The sequence below is a fragment of the Aquarana catesbeiana genome, linkage group LG06 (assembly GCF_042186555.1).
Source record: "Aquarana catesbeiana isolate 2022-GZ linkage group LG06, ASM4218655v1, whole genome shotgun sequence".
Taxonomy (NCBI): Eukaryota; Metazoa; Chordata; class Amphibia; order Anura; family Ranidae; genus Aquarana; species Aquarana catesbeiana.
This window is the reverse complement of record NC_133329.1, coordinates 321,781,642-321,803,197: the sequence shown is the minus strand read 5'-3', so window position 1 is coordinate 321,803,197 and position 21,556 is coordinate 321,781,642. Positions and strand designations below refer to the sequence as shown.

At 41.1% G+C, this 21,556-nt stretch overlaps 1 protein-coding gene across 1 annotated transcript in view; it reads left to right on the top strand.

The window, feature by feature from the left end:
- The window catches only part of ITGA4 (integrin subunit alpha 4), a 247,713-nt gene that overhangs the window by 121,614 nt on the left and 104,543 nt on the right, over nt 1-21,556 (top strand). Inside the window, exon 10 of the mRNA XM_073633746.1 lies at nt 6,802-6,910. Coding sequence (XP_073489847.1) covers nt 6,802-6,910 — 109 coding nt within the window. The remainder of the gene's footprint in view (nt 1-6,801; nt 6,911-21,556) is intronic.

The window sequence follows — 21,556 nt, the reverse complement described above, 5'->3', positions numbered from 1 at the left end:
CTAAAGCCACTTTTGACGTAAAGGGACACTTTTTGGTTGCTATGGACAATCTCAAGTTTCCAGGCAGAAAGAACAGTATATATAATATAAAACTGCATGCAGGGCATGGGCCAAAGCACTGGGGACAAAAGGGATGTGAAATCATTTCATACAGTACTGTATGTGTTATGATTTTTACAATTTTTTGAATTTGCCGCCAGGCTCCGCCCCCGTGCGTCGCGACGCTCGCAAGAAACGGAGCCTGGCAAGGAGAGGCTTCGGAGGAGGACAGAGCCCACGGACACTGCGGGGGACATCGCAGGATCCCGGGGACAAGGTAAGTAAAGCCACACCAGGATCCTGCGATGTAATCCCAAGTGTGGCTCGGGGTTACCGCTAATGGTCCTGAATTTTAACCCCGAGCCACACTCGGGAAAACCGCCAGGGAGGCTACGGGAAGGTGACCCCCTGACATGCCACATTTGGCATGTCATGTTTTTTTTTTGGGGGGGGGCGGATACCCTCTTTTAAGAGGGTTCCAGCTCCCACTTCCTTCCTGCGCACCGCGACGGAAGCAAGTTAACCTCTCCCCCCTGCCTCTCGGCAATCATCTGGGACACGTCACAGGTCCCAGATGATTGCCTGGTCAGTCACGGCACTCCGCGCGGCTCGTGCCTGCTTCACAGCCGGGCGCCCACAGTTACAATGCCGTCGCCGTGGAGAGGAGGAGGAGAGGAGCGGGGCTTCGTTCCCCCGCATCGCTGGACCCTGGGAGAGGTAAGTGCCCGATTATTAAAAGTCAGCAGTTGCAGTATTTGTAGCTGCTGACTTTAATTTTATTTTTTTAAGCGGAACTCCGCTTTAGGGAAAAAGTCTACATCATATGTCAGGTTCATGCCATGGGGTATCCTTGTATTTAAATTAAAATATGGGACAGGAAGTGAAAGTAAATCTTTCCAGTGGGGCACAGATGGCAAAAAATAAGGGTTATAACTCTCCCTTACTCTATCCAAAAGGAAAAAAAAACATTTTGCCTATAGTTCTACTTTAAAACAAAAAATTGCGGTAACACTTAAAATGTACAAAAACATTCGAAACAATACAAATAAGGAAAACCATCAGTGTTTATCACAGAAATTGATCAAAAACGAAGGCCATGGTATAGGTCTAACCAAATCACAATTTTGACACCTTATGCGTGTAATACAAGATGACACAGTTCCCAGAAAATGATTGACCACCTATAATAAGTGGTCCAAAAAAAACCCCTCAATATCAAGCAAGTAATCCCCATAAAACCTCCAGGAAGATCCTCCAACATGGTGGTCTCCCAAGCAAATGCTCAAACCAGGAGGTCAATATGTAAAACAAAAATGCTTCAGCTACTGTAATATGTACAGAAAAGCTCTATATATAAAAAAGTGCACACTCACCAATAATACCAGGAATCTTCTGGTTTGCGTGATGACATCATCACGGAAGGCAAATAAAGCCTTGTACACAGATTTGGACTATAATTCAAAGGGTTCAAAAGGAAATAAGACATGAATGTGATATCTTCAGTTCAACACTGTTGTTACTTAGTAATTTTTAAAAGGCTAGATGAGGTTCACTTTAAAACATTCTGGTTAAAAAAATAATAATGGTTCCATGTCTAGAACAAAATAATTTTCAGTGTCAAGCTACTGGAAAGTCTGAGTGGAATTGGCTTGAATGCCAAGAATGATAGATGTATGACAATTGCTTCTGGCTATGTGTTCATACTTTATACTCTTTTTTTTTCTTTTAACCAAGTATTGTATCAAAATGAGAAAAAAAAGAAAGATGCCACTTCCTCTGTGTGGCTTAAGGTTGATGAAAGTTTGTGGTAAATTAACAGTGAACTGAACTTTTGAGTTTACTACATTGGCACCAAAACTTTATTCAAAATTGTATTGTAGATACTTTTGAGATGTGTTGCGGGAAGAATATTTGACTGTGGCAGAAGTAACTTTTTTTAGAGACTGACATCAAAAGCCTAAAGTGGTATTAAACCCAAAAGCAAACATTCACCATATTGCAGCTTAGATGTGATGACGGAATAATTTTTTTTATGTTAGGCTTTCCTTTTTCTATTTTAATCTGGTGATCCAACCAGTAAGTTGTTTTTCAAAAGAACAAGCTCTCCAGCAGAATGTATCAGTTACAGAGATGAGACAAACCATTTAACACTAACAGGGGTGTTTACAATGACCAGCTTCTATTTCTTTTTTTTTCTATAATCTTTATTTAAATTTTTCTTTTTTATAGTCAATTGACAGACATATAACCAACAAACATTAAAAGACTACCTCTTACAAATCCCCCAGTACGATCACCCATTCATATAAAAAAAAAGGGGGAAAGAAAAGGGGGGGGGGGGATCCCTGAATATTTTAGTACTGTAGCATAATAAGATTCCTGAATTCCAAATGGGAAGAGTTCCACATCCTGGAAAAAAAAAAGGCGTGTCGCCTCCCTTTCATGGAAAAGGAAACTGTAAACTCCTGTTCGCTGTACTAAAATGAATCCATGGTCCCCATTTAGCATGAAACTCTTCCAATCTATTAATATTGGTACAGACTCATTTCTCTTCTTCCATAGTTTTGTTGACCTGTTTCACTCAGTGTTCCATAGTAGGTGCTTGTGGCTTTTTCCAAAAGCCCAGAATTAGCCTTTTAGCTTCATCCAACAGATGTGGAACTATACTCTTCTTATATGCCCTGATGGAACTTTGAGTATCATGAAAGAGGCATTGCACAGGGTGGCCCTGATCAAAGCCTTTATTATTTTATAGATCAAACTCCTGAGCTCAGCCCAAAATGGCATAATCTTGGGGCATTCCCCGCCAGATGTGGTTATGAGAGCCTTGTTGCCTGCAGCCCTGCCAACATCTATCCAAGACTGAGGGGTATGCAACGGCCAACATCTTCGGGACCCTGTACCACCTAGACAGAAGTTTATAATTTGTCTCCTGTATTTTAGTATTTATCGAAGATGTGTGTACCAGTGTTAACATATTCAGTTTCTCTAATGCCGCGTACACTCGGTCAGACTTTCCGACAACAAATGTTCAATGTGAGCTTGTTGTCGGAAAGTCCGACCATGTGTATGCTCCATCGGATATTTGCTGTCAGAATTTCCAACAACAAATGTTTGAGAGCTGGTTCTCAAATTTTCCGACAACAAAACTTGTTGTCGGAAATTCCAAGTGTGTGTACACAATTCCGACGCACAAAATTCCACGCATTCTTGGAATCAAGCAGATGAGCCGCACTGGCTATTGAACTTCATTTTTCTCGGCTCGTCGTACGTGTTGTACGTCACTGCGTTCTTGACGTTCTGAATTTCCGACAAGATTTGTGTGACCGTGTGTATGCAAGACAAGTTTGAGCCAATATCCGTCGGAAAAAAAAAACATGGATTTTGTTGTCGGAATGTCCGATCGTGTGTACGGGGCATTACACTCCCCTCAGCCCAGAGTGACATGCTGCTGTCCAAAGGTGCCCCTGTGCTCCTTCATCCAGAATGGGGGCACTTTAATACAGGAGGTGTGCTATGCCTGGTATACACGATTAGAATATCGAACAAGTAATCTGCCGTTTTTTTTTGTGTTTTTTTTTGCGTGCTAATCTCATATGGAAAACCAATAGGTTACTAAAATTACAAAAATCCTTGTACTACAGAATACAACTTGTAAGTTGATGTAATGTATTGTATTGTAATGTATTCTTTTGTTTCTGAGCATGCGTGGTTTTGGTCACACCATTTTTTTCGTACAAATACCATACTAATTACACGGAAATCATTTGTTCTGTTATCGTACAAGAAAAAAATGTCGTGCTTGTCCCTTCTGATATTTTCGCATGAACTGTTGTGTTCGGCTCTCCAAAGCTATCAGATTATCAGAAAATTGTTCCAAGAGCATATTTTTCTTTTGATGTTCTCATAGTGTGTACTAGGCTTTACTGGCCAGATCACCTGGGAAAAAGGCCTAATGCCTCGTACACACGACCGGACTTCTCGTCGGAAAAAGATATGACGGCTTTTCCGACGGGATTCCGCTCAAGTTTGCCTTGCATACACACGGTCACGCAAAAGTTCGCTGAACTTACGACCATCAAGAATGCGGTGACGTACAACACTATGATGAGCCGAGAAAATGAAGTTCAATGCTTTTGAGCATGCGTCGAATTGTTTCCGAGCATGCTTAGGACTTTTGCACGTCGGAATTGCCACAGATGATCGCATTTTCGGATAGGAACTTTTTCCGACCGAAAAATTGAGAACATGCTCTCAATCTTTTGCTGGCTGGAATTCGGCCAGCAAAAGTCCGATGAAGCATACACGGTCGCATTTTCCGACAAAAAACTCATCGGTCTTTTGCGGGACGAAATTCCGATCGTGTGTACGTGGCATTAGAAAAGAAAATTTAGCAGCCACCTCATCGAATGATTGGTAAGCTGTAATATATTACATTTTTGGTTTTGGGTTTAATACCACTTTGACTACCTTCCGGGAATTGACGGCTGCGGGGTGGGTCCATTGTTCTGGGATGACATTGTCCCACTCTCGCCGCACTTGCACACCAGCGGGGGCGTGCATCGCGATGATCAGTGGCGTGCTGTGTCCCCAGGACATGGTGCATCCTCGATCTTGGTAAAGAGCCGATGATACGGCTCTTTACCCATGTGATCATCTATGTCCAATCACAGCTGATCACATGTAAACAAGGAAGTGCTGGTTATCGGCTTTCCTCTCCTCACACTGACAGCGTGTGAGGTGAAGAGAACCGATCAGCGGCATCTCCTTACAGGGAAGACCTGCACAAATAATCAGGGCACTTAGTATCAGTGCAGCCCCAACAGTGCCCATCAGTGATGACAGTCAGTGACCAGCAGTGTTGCCAATCAGTGCAGCTTTTCAGTGCCCATTAGTGCCTGCTCATCAGTGCTGCTCATCAGTGCCACCTAGCAGTGTCGCCTATCTGTGCCCATAAGTGCCACCTATCAGTGTCCATCAGTGCTGCCTATCAGTGCCCATCAGTGCTGCATATTAGTGCCTCCTCATCAGTGCTGCCACATCAGTGCCCATCAGTGCAACCTCAACCGCGTACATCCGCGGGAGAAAAATTACTTATTTACAAAATTTTCCGCCTTCTTTTTTTTTTCAGAATTTTCGTTATTTTTCATTTTTTTTTTAGAAAAAAATAAAAAACCCAGTGGCGATTGAATACCACCAAAAGAAAGCTCTATCTGCCTAACAAACATTATACAAATTTTGTTTGGGTACAGCGTTGCATGACCGTGCAATTGTCATTCAAAGTGCGACAGTGCTTAAAGCTGAAAATTGGCCTTGGCAGGAAGGGGGTAAAAGTGCCTGGTATTGAAGCAGTTAATTTATGTATGCATGCTTACTTTAAAGCAAATGCCTTGATAAGGAAGGCATAAGTAAGATGACATTGTATTTCATACAGCGTACCTTTCAAGTGCGACATTAAATATGTTTGTTTCCCTGAATTATGTTAACACCTTTTCAAATATCTACTGTAAGCATCTGTGTTTTATTTTTTGTTGCTTGTTCAGTTTATTATAACGTCCTTTAAATTCTGCTTCAAATTATTTTTCACTTCCTGCTTTGTTCTTAATTACTTCAAATTAAAAAAAAAAACATTATAAGCCCTGCTAAGTATATGTATAAAAAAACAAAAACAAAAAAAACCAGAATGTTGTAGTCTTGTATTTATTTTGCTTAATCCTTTGGATGCCAGTTGTCATTTTCCAGTCACCGTAATGTATATTAACGAGGTCCCCCTCCATTGTTTGTTAAAGCTGAACTAAAGTCTTACATAAAAATAATTCTATCAGGTAGGCTTTTATTGCAGAATAGATTTTGTATTTGCCATACAATCTTCACTGCACTAACATTATAGTTAACTTAAAGTGATCCTGTGCCTAAAATCAACGGGTTCACTTTAATCTCTATATGCATATAGAGACCCATAAGCCTGGGTAATCATACTATAATTCCAATAAAGTTTCTCCCAGGGCTTTTATGCCGCAAAAGGAATCAACTAGAGCACAACTTATTAATATATTAATTTTTATTGGTACAAACATTAAAATGGGAGAAACTTATTGGAATTACACTTTAATCTCCATTCCCCAGCAGCAAAACTCATCATTGATTTGGATTTTTTTACGAAGGATGTTGGCTCACACTTGTCTTGCATACACACGGTCACACAAATGTTGTCGGAAATTGCGAACGTCAAGAATGCGGTGATGTACAACACGTACGACCAGCCGAGAAAAATGAAGTTCAATAGCCAGTGCGGCTCTTCTGCCTGATTCCGAGCATGCGTGGACTTTTGGGCCTTCGGAATTCTGTACACACTCTCAGAATTTCCGGAAAATTTGAGAACTTACTCTCAAACATTTGTTGGCGGAAAGTCCGCCAACAAATGTTCTATGGAGCATATACACGGTCGGAATTTCCGACAACAAGCTCACATCCAACATGTTGTCGGAAAATCCTATCGTATGTACAGCCCATAAGAGTTGCTTAAGTCGTAGGTTACACAGGTCTCTGAACTCATGCAATAACGCTGGTGATTGCCCAGCTTTGTCAAAGCAAGAAACATTGGTTATTCCCTTTTGTGCTTTTTCAAAGGAAGGTTTTTTTAGTCTAAAGATTTCAGGTAAAATATAGATCTGCAGCAGTTCGAATATGTTTTTAATGCTCTGTGATATTTAAAGTGTTTAATGGACATATAACGAAACACTCCTTCTGTTTGTTTTGAAGGGGAGAATGACTGAAATGGAATATGAACTTTCAGGAAGTGACTTATATGCAGCAAGGTTTGGAGAAGCTATTACTAATCTCGGTGACCTGGATACTGATGGATTTGAAGGTTGGTTCCTGCTTATATTATTACTACATTATATGGATTGTCTCTACAAGGTGAACAGTACAATGAGCACTAAGCTGATATCAACTGAATAGCTCTGTAAAGCCTGCAAGCCTTCATTTATTAAACATGGATATGAGGTAGTTACGTGTTACTGTTGGGTTAATTCAGACAGGAATATCCAACCCATCCATTTGCTGATTTTTCTTAGGCCTATGCCACCTCCTGTGATAGCCAATGTGTGACCTTAGATTTTTATTGCAGGAACTTGTTATTGTCTAAATTTCATTACTTTTTTGTTTTTGTTTGGGTATTTCAATTACTGGGGGTTCTGTTATCTATTTTTCCCAGCCATGGGGAAAAAATGCTCAGAATCTTGCTACTGATGTCTGGGTCCTCTATGGAATGTAGGCTCAGTGGTTGTATGTGGGCATTTATGTCCCCCCATGTTTTTTCTGTTATGAATAAAAACTCCTGACCTGTTTAATCTCTCCTAAGGCGTTAGAACTGCATTTTTCCAAAAAAAGCCAGAATAAACACAAAAACAATGATTAAGATAAAAGTGGAAACACAGATAGGCAATGGACCTTGTCAAACAGCTTACGGCTCATTTCCCGGTGTTTTTTTTTTTTTTTTTTTTTAATATTTTTATTGCTTTTACATGTGATACAAATACAAGTCAAAAGCAAATTAAAATATTTTTTTGTAAATATTTTTATTGCTTTTACACGTAATACAAATACAAGTCAAAAGCAACTTGCAAAACAAAACTATCCTCATTTGTCTTGTGTACAATAGATATTGAAGAAGAGTTAATAGAGCCAATCAAGAATTGTACAAGATTACATTAGCAAGTATCTCTAGATGTTAGCAAAAAGGTAGAAAGGGTACAATCAAATTTAATCCAGGGGTTCAAGATATGAACTTCTTTCATTCTGCCAATGATGGAAATCATAGACTCTTCTATGTTAAAAGGATGGCCTTTTTTTGCATAAAAAATACAACATTTGAAGTAGAATCGAAGCATATTTTTAAATAGTAAGTTCTTCGAGAATACTAAGGAGCCAGATTTTGGAACTACAGACATTGGGGAGACCCAATGCAGGTGAGCTGAAGTTGTTTATATTTGTAGATGTTGTCTGCTACAGCACTAAGATGTTAATGAAGGCTCCATTCACCATATACCAAATGTAAAAATGCATGTGTAAAAAGTGTGTTGTAATATGTGGAAGCCTGGGATCATCAGCCAGCCATACTGTTGAAAACATACCATCCTTTTTTTACTGCAAAAAAAGGCAAACCTAAATATAGCTTATCCTCAAAAAAACAAAGAAAAACAAACAGAAATAGTCCATCAGAAAGGTGCTGATTTCTTCCTTCAGCCTTTCAAGCCTCTCCTGTAGGTGGGTTAACTCCTTCAGGAGTAAAGTCCCTGTAATCAAGATTTAGAGGTTAATTCTCACGCAAAGGTCTTTCCAAACCTCAAAATTCCCAGTCTGAGGATTTACCAATCCAGACAGTACTAAAAATCAGTCCTCCCCTCTCTGACTGTAATACCTCGAAAACCACTTAACCTGCATGGGTGAGAACCCCTGAGTACTAACAATGCCTCTTGAGCTCTCCCTTAAAGAGACCACAACCCAAATAATGGGGAAATATATTTCCCTCCATGACCTATACTTGGCATCCTGTACAGTGTGTAAACTCAAAATCTTTATTTCTGTATGGTTTTTCTAAGCAGAAAAATATTTTGTGAATTTATTTGTAAAACTGCAAAGTTTCTTTACATAGGGCTGCTGCCCCACAATTTGCAGCAGCATTGTCAGTCTGCCATGCACCCTTCTTCAGTTGCCTGTTTATCTGAATCAGCCCAATGGCCAACCAAAGGAGCTCACATGGCAGGCTGACAGTGCTGCCTATTGTGAGGTAATAACTTAACATTGTCAGTTTGCAACAGAAATTGCTATTACTTGCAGGATTACCAGGTAAGAAACTTTAGGTTCACAAAACGATTTGCTTCGAAATGTTATAAAGTGGGGCATTATGGCAGCCATACTGAAAAAAAAAGTAGGGTTTACTTACACTTTAAAGAAAACCTAGCATACTAAATATTGTAACACCTACAGGGATATGCCTGACGAAGGGGTCCTACGTGACTCCGAAATGTTGCACTCTCTTGTTTGTGATGTGATCATACTTCAATAAAAACCATTTGGACTCAACATGAAGATCCGTGGTGTGTTAGCAAATACCTACACTGTGACATACAGGGATCTAACCCTTCTCAGAGATAGCGTCATCCCTTCATAGGCAATGCTTTTATCTTCTTTCTCCCAAAAGGCTGGAACCATCTTTGGTTTAGGTATCTTTCGGGGTCAACATCTACTTACATGACTAACGTACTGACCCAGAGTTGGCCTATGCAGTCATTTTATGTCCTTGGCAGTGTGTAGTACAAATAGGTCACTTGGCCAGCCAGTGTAATAATCCATTACATTTACAAAGCTAAGTTCTCACTTACTTCTTCTCACTCTCACTTCTCACACTCTCACTTGCTTCTTCACACCCTAAAATTGTCCAGTGTAAAAATCTATCACAATATCACAGATTAGCACTTTCTACTGCCCTTTTCTTTGTGAGCTGCCTGGACACCTTGCTGAACATAGTGATAACAGGGGGATCCACATTGAGACATCCACACTGACGAAAACCTTTCTGCTGCTCAACCATTCTCTCAGGATTCTCTTTTCAGGCACTCCTCGAGGGAGTCATTTGACAGGGATTCAAGGACTGCTCCCTAATGAAGGTGTACATTTTTTTTTTTTCACTAATGCTCAATAATGTGACATCAGCAATTTATTAATGCAGACGAATATGAGGAAATGTTAATTACTGTCCGTGTCCCCATTAAGGGAGGATCTCTAGCTGTCCTGGTGGCCATTGGCTCAGGTACAAAAAGTGATTGGAAATCCAAAATGTTGTCACAGGAAAGGGAGATAGAAAGAAGTTTTCCAATGGTGACACCTGTTCCAGTGGCAACTGTATAAGTGGGGATTTCCCCTGCCGTTGTCACTGGGCCAAGAAATGGGGTGTATATAAAAAGGAAAAAAATGTGTCTTTACTACTTGCTTTAGTCTTTTGCAAACAAATAAGTAAACGTTTTAGGAACTGATCAAAATGGAAAATATTAAAATTAAGTTGGTATTGTAAGTAGAGAGATTCCTATCATGCACTTGTGTTACTGTCCAATAATCTCATACAACAAGACTGACAATTGTCCCTTTTAAGCATCCTTTTACATGTGTATCTGTGAATGTTGTAATCCAACCTATTTTAACATTGGTAATTTTTTGTGTTAGGTTTACGGGTCCTTAAAGATTGTTCTGCAAAACAAAATAACCACTAAAAGTGGTAAACACACCCAAGTAGCATAAGCCATAAAGCCCACAAAACATGTAACGTTAGTAAAGGACTAATTACGTACAGTGAACTGAAACTGCTTTACAGATTGTGGTAACTCACTTTACACGGGGCGAGGTATATGTTAGTTCTCTATGGGTTTTACTCTGAATACTGTGGCTTAAAGCATTTATAGGCGTATAATTTAAATTAATTTCATAAGTTGCAAGCAAAATACTATAATAATCTTTTACAATTAGAGTATTTTTTTGCTCTCTAAGCCCTTGGGTTTTTGTGGACCTTAAACTGTCACCATTGTATGCATCCTAATAAGAAGACACATTTTGTTTAAAGTAGAACTATGGCCAAACTATAAAACCATGTGAGGTAGACTTCCAATACCAGTAAGAATCAGGGACGTGCGGTGAGGTCAGTGGCTGGTAAGGCGCTGGCTAGTACCAGAACCAGATAAACACAGGTTACATGCGCTGCAATCGTTAGAGTGAGAGCAATAATTCTAGCACTAGACCTCCTCTGTAACTCTAAACACGTAACCTGTAAAAAAATTTACAGCGTTGCCTATGGAGATTTTTAAGTACTGAAGTTTGGCACCATTCCACAAGTGTGCACAATTTTAAAGCGTGGCATGTTAGGTATCTATTTACTCATCATCTTTCACATTCTACAAAAAAAAATTGTGCTAACTCTAGTGTTTTTTCTTTTTATTCATGAAACAGTTTCTTTACAAAAATAATGCGTTTGAAAAATTGCTGAGCAAATACCGTGTGACATAAAAAGTTACAACGACCACCATTTTATTTTCTAGGGTGTCAGCTAATATATATATATATATATATATATATATATATATATATATATATATATATATATATATATATAGTAGCAAAAAAAATCATGATTTTTACATGTAGGAGAGCAGTGTCAGAATTGGTCTGGGTGGCAAGGGGTTAATTACCATAAGTAAGTAATATACAAATAATTATTATATATTGTTTTTAAGGTAATTTACTATATTTTCAAAAACTGTACACAAGCAGGTGGCTTAACGGACAAATTACTGAAGTTTGAAGTTATAACTTCCAACCAGTAATTTCACAGTAAATAGATAAGTAATAAGTTATTATGTTATAATATATAGCATATGAATATATGATTTAGCTTGATTAAAACAGTACCTTTTCAACAGCAGCAGATTCTCATTCTCCCTCTTACCTGTGTGAGAAAAACATGGGATTGTGGGTAAATCTTATACCCATAAACCCATGTTTTTCCTTCTAGTTAAGAGGGCTGGACTGGAAGGGATCATTTGTCTTTTAGACATACGCCCGCTTCTATGACACTGCAGTGAGAGGTGTGCCTCCACTACAGCATTTTTATTGGACAGCTTGGGCCAGTGGTACTTTACCATTGGTCCAAGGCTCCAAGCTGTCCATTGAGCTCAGTGCCTCTGACAAGAAGTGAGAGGCACTGTGAGCTCATCCTCTCAGTCTGCTGGAAACAAAGTGTGCCAGCTTGTATTTAAACTGGCCGCTTTGTATGTAGATTCTGACAAGCTGTACAAGGAGCCCCGTATCTATGGAACCATAGGTCGTAGGAGCCCCCAATTTTGACCAGTGGTGGGGTAGGACTTTTTTTTTTTTTTTTAGGTTCATGGCAGGTGAGGCGGATCCTCACCTGCCTCCCCTGACTGCACGTCCCTGGTAAGAATGTGCTCTCTGTTTTTCTGGAACATTTTGTAAATAGACAGTATGTTGATCATGCCAACAGAACCATTGGATAGGCACTTCCTTTAATAGGGTAGTAACCTTCTTCTGCAATTAAATCAATGTAGCATTGTCACCCTTGTTGCTGCTGCAGCTGTTTAGTTGTTGGTTCATTTAGTAGCCCTAGCAATAAAAAGCCATGCCTAGCTCATTGAGCTATTTGCAGAAGCTTAGGAAAATATTATTAAAGCCCTGCTCAGTCCCATTAAACCCCATCCAGCACTGTATAGCGGGGTGCATGTGAAATCCAGCTTCTCAGTAGCATTTAGCATTTAAAGAGGAAACTCACATGTCTTTAAATACACTTTAATTGCCGCCTTGCATTGAAAATGCCTGTTTAGCACTCTGAGAGAAGATACTAGAGACTTTGGATGGCCCTTGATGCTGATATCATTAAAGTCCCTCACTATTTAAAACTGAAAGTACAGTTTAAGATGACGAGTGATGGGCTTATTGGCAGATATTCTTGCATCACCCCTTCTGACAATGCCATAAAACATCACTGTAAATGTAACATCATTCTAAAAAATGTTTACATAATTTTTGGCTGAGTATGACACCATCATTGGCTTTGTAATGGCTATATAATTTGGACAGAACTAGTAATGATGGGTTTATCTTACCACTCCAAGAGGTATAAGAAGTCACGATAAATAGGAATATCAAGTTTTGGTTAAAATTGGTCTTTAACCACCTCAATACAGTGCACTTACACCCCCTTCCTGCCCAGACCAATTTTCAGCTTTCAGCGCTCTCACACTTTGAATGACAATTACTCAGTCATGCAACACTGTACCCATATGAAATTTGCGTCCTTTTTTTCACACAAATAGAGCTTTCTTCTGGTTGTATTTAATCACTAGTGGGTTTTTTATTTTTTTTTGTGCTATAAATAAAAAAGACCGTAAATTTTGTGAAAAAAATGACTTTTTCTTTGTTTCTGTCATAAAATTTTGCAAATTAGTAATTTTTCTTCATAAATTTTGGCCAAAATTTATACTGCTACATATCTTTGGTAAAAATAACCCAAATTAGTGTAAATTATTTGGTCTTTGTGAAAGTTATAGAGTCTACAAACTATGGTGCCAATCACTGAAAATTGATCACATCTGATCACACCTGATGTACTGATGGTCTATCTCATTTCCTGGGACACTAACAAGTCAGGAAAGTACAAATACCCCCTAAACGACCCCTTTTTAGAAAGTAGACATTCCAAGGTAATAAGTTGTAATATTTTCCCACAATTCTTTGCAAAATGAAGATTTTTTTTTTACAAAATTGGCATATTAACAGGTTATTTCTCTCTCAGAGCATATGCATACAACAAATTACTCCCCAGAAAACATTCTGCTACTCTTCCCGAGTATGGCGATACCACATGTGTTTTACACAGCCTGGCCACATACAAAGGCCCAACATTGAAGTAGCATCTTCATGCGTTCTTCATGCGTTCTACGAGGATAAATGACACATCTCATTTCTGAATTTTTCTTTTTGAAAAGCAAACACCCCAACACATAGCATGTACGTAGCAAAGATGACACCCCAAAATACATTCTGCTACTCCTCCTAAGTATGGCGATACCACATGTGTGAGACTTTTACACAGCCTGGCCACATACAAAGGCCCAACATTGAAGTAGCATCTCCATGCGTTCTACGAGCATAAATGACACATCTCATTTCTCAACCACCTATTACAATTTTGAAGGCCCTGGAGCACCAGGACAATGGAATTGCCCCCAAAATGACCCCATTTTGGAAAGCAAACACCCCAACCTATAATCTGTGAGGCATAATAAGTATTTTGAACGGTTCATTTTTTTCCAGAAGTTTTTGGAAAATGTGGAAAAAAATGAAAACACATTTTTTTTTTACACAAAGTTGTCCATTTATCAGATATTTCCAACACATAGCATGTATTTAGCAAAGATGACACCCCAAAATACATTCTGCTACTCCTCCTGAGTATAACGATACCACATGTGTGAGACTTTTACACAGCCTGGCCACATACAAAGGCCCAACATTGAAGTAGCATCTTCATGCGTTCTACGAGCATAAATGACACATTTCATTTCTCAACCACCATTTACATTTTTGAAGGCCCTGGAGCACCAGGACAATGGAATTGCCCCCAAAATGACCCCATTTTGGAAAGCAAACACTCCAACGTATAATCTATGAGGCATAATGAGTCTTTTGAACGGTTCATTTTTTTCCAGAAGTTTTTGGAATATGTGGAAAAAAATGAAAACGCTTTTTTTTTACACAAAGTTGTCCATTTATCAGATATTTCCAACACATAGCATGTACGTAGCAAAGATGACACCCCAAAATACATTCTGCTACTCCTCCTGAGTATAGCGATACCACATGTGTGAGACTTTTACACAGCCTGGCCACATACAGAGGCCCAACATCCAAGTAGCACCATCAGGCGTTCTAGGAGCATAAATGACATATATAGTTTCCTGGCAACCTGTCATTTTTGAAAACCCTTCATATTTCTAACACATAGCATGCACATACCAAGAATTACAATTCAAAATAAATTCTATTGCAGAAAGGATTAAAAAAAAGCATAACCTGTGCTTTTAGTAGTATCCACAGAGGAGAGCACTGGTCCAGGCAGCAGGCAGGGATGTGCTTAGCGACAGCAATAGTAACTATCCAGGCAGCAGGCAGGACAGCACAGTCCATAGAAATTGTCCAGGCAGAGATAGCCAGCACAGCCATAATATTGGTCCTGGTACACTGTTACCTGCAGACACTCATTATTGTACCGCTCTCCAGCCCTTCATAAACATACTGCCTCTTGCTACAGCTAATTATTTGCATAGTCCAGGTAGCGGTGTGGTCCATTCATGCGACAGGCAGAGGCATGGTGGCATTAAGTCAACAGCAGGCTGAGGGCCACAATCAGGTAAGACCTGTGCACAGGGGCACAGGGGTAGAGTCTTCGACCCACCCAAATCTCTATAAAGGCTCCGGACTCCAGACCCTAATCCGGAAATTCCGAAACCCGGAGAAAACAACAAAAATTGTTTTCTCCATCCGGAAAAACAATTCTGGAGCCCCTCACATATGTGAGACCCCTGTGTACTACAGTAGCAGGGCAACAGATCAGTCCAAGCGGTAGGCAAAAGCATAGTCCATGAAACAGGCCAGGGTCAGTTCACGTGCAAGCAGTCCAAGCGGTAGGCAGTAGCGTAGTTAATAAAACAGGCCAGGGTCAGTTCACGTGGAAGCAGTCCAAATGGTAGGCAGAGGCATAGTCACAAAACAGGCCAGGGTCAGTTCACGTGGAAGCAGTCCAAACGGTAGGCAGAGGCATAGTCAAAAAACAGGCCAGGGTCAGTTCACGTGGAATCGGTGGTATGATTATTTGGGAAAGAATGGAAAATGGTCAGCACAGATGATGAAAATGGCGAAATGGTTAAAAATATGAGCTAATATTTTAGGGATGTATGATAAAGTTGGAAGCATTCACCAATGCAAAGGCCAGGTTGGGAGGGACACTGGGGACAATGGTAGCTGGTATCTTTTCTAAATCTTTTTTTGGTGCACACGTGACATTTTTTTTGCCGTCTTCAGCCTGCTTCAGATGGTGGAATGCTGAAGGGGAAGTGGCGCTCATGAAGTCGGCAAACAGCCTCAGAGCGAAGGTCTTCTGGGGGGGTCTTTGGTGATAGATGAGGGACGTGACAACTTCTATGAATTTTAGGAAGGGGGCGGGGCTTTCAATGGATTTGGTGTAGACTACGTAGGAATTGTAAATGGCCAAATGGATGAAATAAATTGCTACCTTCTTATACCAGAATCGGGACCTCCTTATTGGCTGAATCATTTGATCATTAAAATCTACCCCCCATGTAGAGATTATAATCTTGGACACATGTTGGCTTTTCAATGGGACCTTGTCTTCTTTGTACCTCAATTGTAGTGTCATCATGGATGGTGGACATCATGTGCACGTCCCTCTTATCCTTCCACCTCAAGGCCAGCACTTCGTTGCATCTCAATGATGCTCTTTCCCCCCTTCGCAGCTTTTTGTTCGCTAAAGATTGTGGGAAGCCCTTTCTATTTTTTCTGGAGGTTTCACAGGCCAGGGTTTTTGCAATGTATAAGTGTTTGAAAAGGGGCAGGCTCGTGTAAAAGTTGTCAACGTATATGTGATATCCTTTGTTTAGAAGTGGGTATGCCAGGTCCAATACAATCTTTCCAGTTGTGCCCATGTAGGCCGGGCACTCAGGGGGCTGGAGCTGGGAATCTTTTCCTTCATATATGCGGAACGCATACAAATATCCCATGGCTTTCTCACATAGCTTGTATAACTTTACTCCATATCTGGCCCTTTTGCTAGGAATATATCGCTTTATTGCTAGCCGGCCTGAAAAGGGTACCAGGGACTCATCGACACATATATTCCGGGGACATAGAGTTCTGCAAATTGTTGGGAAAAGAAATTTATCAGTGGGCGAATCTTATATAACTTGTCGTAATTTGGAAGATTGTGGGGAGGGCACTGGGTGTTGTCGCTGAAGTGAAGAAAGCGCATTATCATCTTGTATCGGGACCTGGACATTACGGCAGAATAAATGGGCATGTTGTGGATAGGGTTGGTGGACCAATAGGCATGTCCTTCTTTTTTTTTTCTAATCCCCATGTTTAGGGTGAGGCCCATAAACACTTTGAACTCCTCCAAATTCAGATCTCTCCACTCAAAAGGACGGGCATAGGATGATTGGGGGTTGTTGGCAATATATTGCTGGGCATATAAATTTGCCTGGTCCACAATAAATTGCAGCATAGTGTCGGGCAAAAACATATGAAAGAAATCAATCTCTGAGAAATTTTGGTTGTTGGTCTGCACACCTGGCAGTGCTGTGAACTGGGGAATAATTGATGATGCCGAGTTGGAAGGCAGCCATGTTGGGTTGGCAAGACCATCTGGCATGTATGTAGAGGCCCTGGCTCTTGGGGGGTGTGACACTCCAGTAGTTGGATTGGAATTTCCTGTGCTGGTACTCAGGCGTGATGTGGCAGGACTGGTACTGGGTCTGGGCATTTGTTCCTGGGGCCTATCGCCGGCGGCAGTGCTGGTACTGGGCATTTGTTCCTGGGGCCTATTGCCGGCAGCAGCGCTGGTACTGGGAATTTGTTCCTGGAGCCTATTGGTGGTGGCAGCGCTGGTACTGGGCCTGGGAATATAATCCTGGTTTCCAGAGTGCCGTGCCCTTTTGGGAGGGACCCATTCTTCCTCCGAATCATTTGCCGATTCACTATTTCTTTCAAATGCCGAATTTGAGTCAGAATCAGAATTGGAATCTGATGAGAACTCCCCGTTGCTCTCATCGGTCATGGAGAGGATCTGGTACGCCTCCTCACTGCTGTATACTCTTTTGGACATGACGCGGTGTGACAGGTGGCAGGTGACGGTCACTGATGGGCTGTGCGATGGGTGGCAGCTGACGTTCACTGATCGGTGATGACGGTGTGACAAGCGATGGTCACTGATGGGTGACAGGCCATGGACAGTGACGGGTGATGGGTGACGGGTGATGGCTGGCGGTGACTAAAGGGTGACAGGTGATCGGTGATGGCTGACGGTCACTGATGGGTAACAGGTGATGGGTAACGGGTGATGGCTGGCTTTCACTGATGGGTGACGGGTGATGGCTGGCGGTCACTGATGGGTGATGGCTGGCGGTCACTGATGGGTGACGGGTGATGGCTGGTGGTCACTGATGGGTGACGGGTGATGGCTGGCGGTCACTGATGGGTGACGGGTGATGGCTGGCGGTCACTGATGGGTGTCGGGTGATGGCTGATGGGTGACGGGTGACAGGTGCACCGCTGACGGTCACTGATTTGTGACGGGTGACAGGTGCACCGCTGACGGTCACTGATGGCAGTCCCTTATGTGACAGGTGCACTTTATTGGGTGACTGTGGTGACTGTTGGGTGACAGATGACAATTGGGGGGGCGATGGGACAGGTGTGGTGTTGGTGCAGACACTACAGAACACAGATCGGTAACTTACTGCTTCTGGCTCTTCTCTCCTCACACTGGAAACGGTGTGTGAGGAGAGAAGAGCTGGTAACAGCTAGTTACCGCTCTGTGTTTACATTTATGATTGGCTGTGAATGGATCACAGCTGATCACGTGGGTAAACAGGGGGCCAATGGCTGTTTACCGGCGTCGGTGACGAATAGTATTCCTGGCAACACTCCGCCACCGACGTGCATGCGCAGCGCGCTCGCGATCCCACGCATGCGCCATGCACAATGGGGTGGACCTATCTGTGATCGGCCGTGACTTCATCACGGCCGATCACGTGGTAAACAGCCATGTCCAATGGCTGTTCACCCCCCTCGGTGGCGAGCGGTGTCTCCGTGACACGCCACCACCGAAGGAACAGGGATGCGTGCACACGATCGCGCGCATTCCCTGTTTAAATGGGAGGCCTTCATATGACGCCCTCCCGCAACGAGAGCCGTGCCGCCTGGCCGTCAATTGACAGCCGGCTGTCGGCAAGCAGTTAAAGTAAACCTAGGGCATTTCTTATAAAGTCAAACTTGCCAACACACACACACACAAATACACACACAATTCCAAAGTTTTCCTAATTGTTATTTAATCTACCCATCACATTAAACAATCAATAGGGAGACTTGGGAGGCAAGGCCAAGCTCAACTTTTACAGAAAAAGTCAAGATTTTATTATACATTGAGCTACTTATATCTCTTGAACCTCTCATTGCTATGAGTAGTATTTATTATTTAACATGGCCTAGGGAATTAAAGTGGATGTAAAACCTCACATATACCCAGTAAAACAAATCTCCCTACATAAGTTTTACTTGTAAATATGCTGTCTTCAACTTCCTAGACTGTTTAGAAAGTGGACATCATGTTAGAATTTTTTCTTCTTGTTCCACCACTGGGTGTGGATTCTTGGCATACACCGTGTGACAGCTGATTGTAGGAAAGGCACACACCCCCTCTCCACATAGGCAGAGGAAGGAAGAAATGTGCAGAGCTGTGCTGTGAATAGACCAGCTGTCTGCTAATCTAATTCTATGCGCCATCCCTGACACAAATTTCAGGCTGGTGTTATCTCAGTTGTTGGAGAGCTTGCCAGAAGTTATCATGCTGATAACAGAAGAACCGAGCAGCAAAAAGACACTGGACTTAGGGCTTTGGAGAGAGATAAACACTACAGATAGATGTGCCCAGGTCAAATTTCATGAATGGGGTTTACATCCACTTTAATACTTTTGTTTAATTATAAATGGGCTAGAAGGTTATATACCTAAAGATGGGTATACCTGTACCCGGGGCAGCAGGAACTGGCCAACTATCAGTCCATGTGTACCTCTCCCTTCAACAGGAGATCTCTACATCCACATTGCTTGTATGGATGGGGGATCCTTAAGTATTTTGTTCAACTCACTGGTTGAATGAAAAATGAAAGCTCTACTTGTATACCCTGCTCTGGGTAGATCTGCAAATGCTTTGATAAACATTTATTGAAACAGAAAAGCGAAGTATTATTCTACTTGAAGATCTAAGGGAGAAATTTTGTATAACAAAAAGTCTTCTGTTTTTTTCAGGCAATTTGCGGATTATATAAAAAAAGTTGCAGACTCAATCAGCCACTTGGTCTTTTCTGCCATTACTCCTAAGTCTCTGTGTATCTATGAATGCATGAACACCTGAAGTAAATTTAGTTTTACTCAATCAATTACTCAATCCCCTATGCAAGGAAGCACTAGGGGAAAAAACTCCCTATGATAAGTCTAAATGAATTGCTAGTCATTGCTAACCCCCGGAAAGTAAGGGAGCTCTAAAAAAAGATGAAGGAGTAGTTTTCCCACTGTATCCAATGTGGGTGAGGAAGGATATAAAAGGTTGTAAAGGATCATTTTGCAATGCAATATTTAAGAAGTTTATTTGACACTGAAGTTTTCAAATCCACTTCAAAATATATAGAATGGAAGGAGGATAATGATATTTGCTGTTTGAAGTGTAGGTCCCCCTAATCCAAACCTGAACCATATAACATTTACCTGCATAACATTTACCGGCTCTGAAATGAAGCTGTAGATTTGCAAGTGGTTTGGTGGGAAGACACATATCTTTAGACAATTGTGATCCTGCCCTCTGAGAGTAGGTTGGAAATGCAATAAATCTAGCAATATTAATCATTTTAAAGCAGCTGCCTAAAAGGTTGTGGTCAGAACCATAACATAGGTTAAAAAGATTATACAACATGATTTTTAATATTGGAATATTATAGTTCTTTGTTACTCCTTGGAAAGGGCGATTTCAATGGTCAGTGGATCCAATATGGATATAAATTTCCAGTGTTTCCCATGAAATAACTTTGTATTGGATCTGGTTTTATGTATAGGGGGTTTATTTAAGATGTACAATGTACATGAGTCTGAAATTGAAATAAAATACAATACACACAAAGTGTGTGATATGTTTACTTAGACCAGTTCTGTCGAAAAGCCTAATATTTCCATTTGGTATAGTTGCCTATACCTCTTGGTACTCTTGGTACTCCAGTGATGAGAGACTCTTGGAGTCCTTATTTAACAGGGGCTCTGTATTTTCTGGTCACGAGTTTTACTAGTCCTTGGAAATGAAAAAGTCATATATATTTTAAGAGCTCCTGTACATCCTCAGTGTTTATACCAAGCTTTCTAGATGTTTACATATAAATGCCTTTTTTAAAAATATGAACTTGACAAAGCTTTCATTCACCACAAACAGTTTCAGGACTTCAAAACAGCCACAGTCATAACAGATGGCAAAGTCTACCACAACCATTTAAGTAATTCCTGATTGTGTTGTGAGGCAGATATTTTATTAGAAAAAAATGTACTTGGAATTTAGGGTACACTATTCAGAGATTTTTTTTTTAGGTTTTATATTAATATTTGGGTTACCCTCTCAAGAATATATATATCAAGAAGGGGAGCCCAGACCACAATGCTTCCCAATGCTGGGCCAAGAAAAGCAGGACAAGTGGTGGCTATCTGCAGATTTTTATGGGGTAAGAAATACAGTGTAGTTTAACAGTAATGTGGAACTCCTACCAGCATTCTAATGCTATCCTTCACACTGCCAGGGCCTGGATTTGAACCCAGACCCTCTGCTGTATCAGGCAATGTCTCTTCTTGCTGTGCCGCCTGGAATGCTGGGCAGCTACTTGGACAATTCCTTGAATGATCTTGCCTTGAACCTTGTTTGTCTTGAACCTTGAACTCTTTGCTCCTCCTGTGAACTTCCTGATTTAGGGCACGTCTCCTCCTGTTTGCTAGATTACTGTGCTCTCTCCAGGCAGTATCTCGCTTTTATCTTTCCTGCTGACATCCATATCTTTGCTACCTTTGACTTGTTTACTGAATACGCTTCTGTTTGATCCTTACCTGCTATATCTGCTAC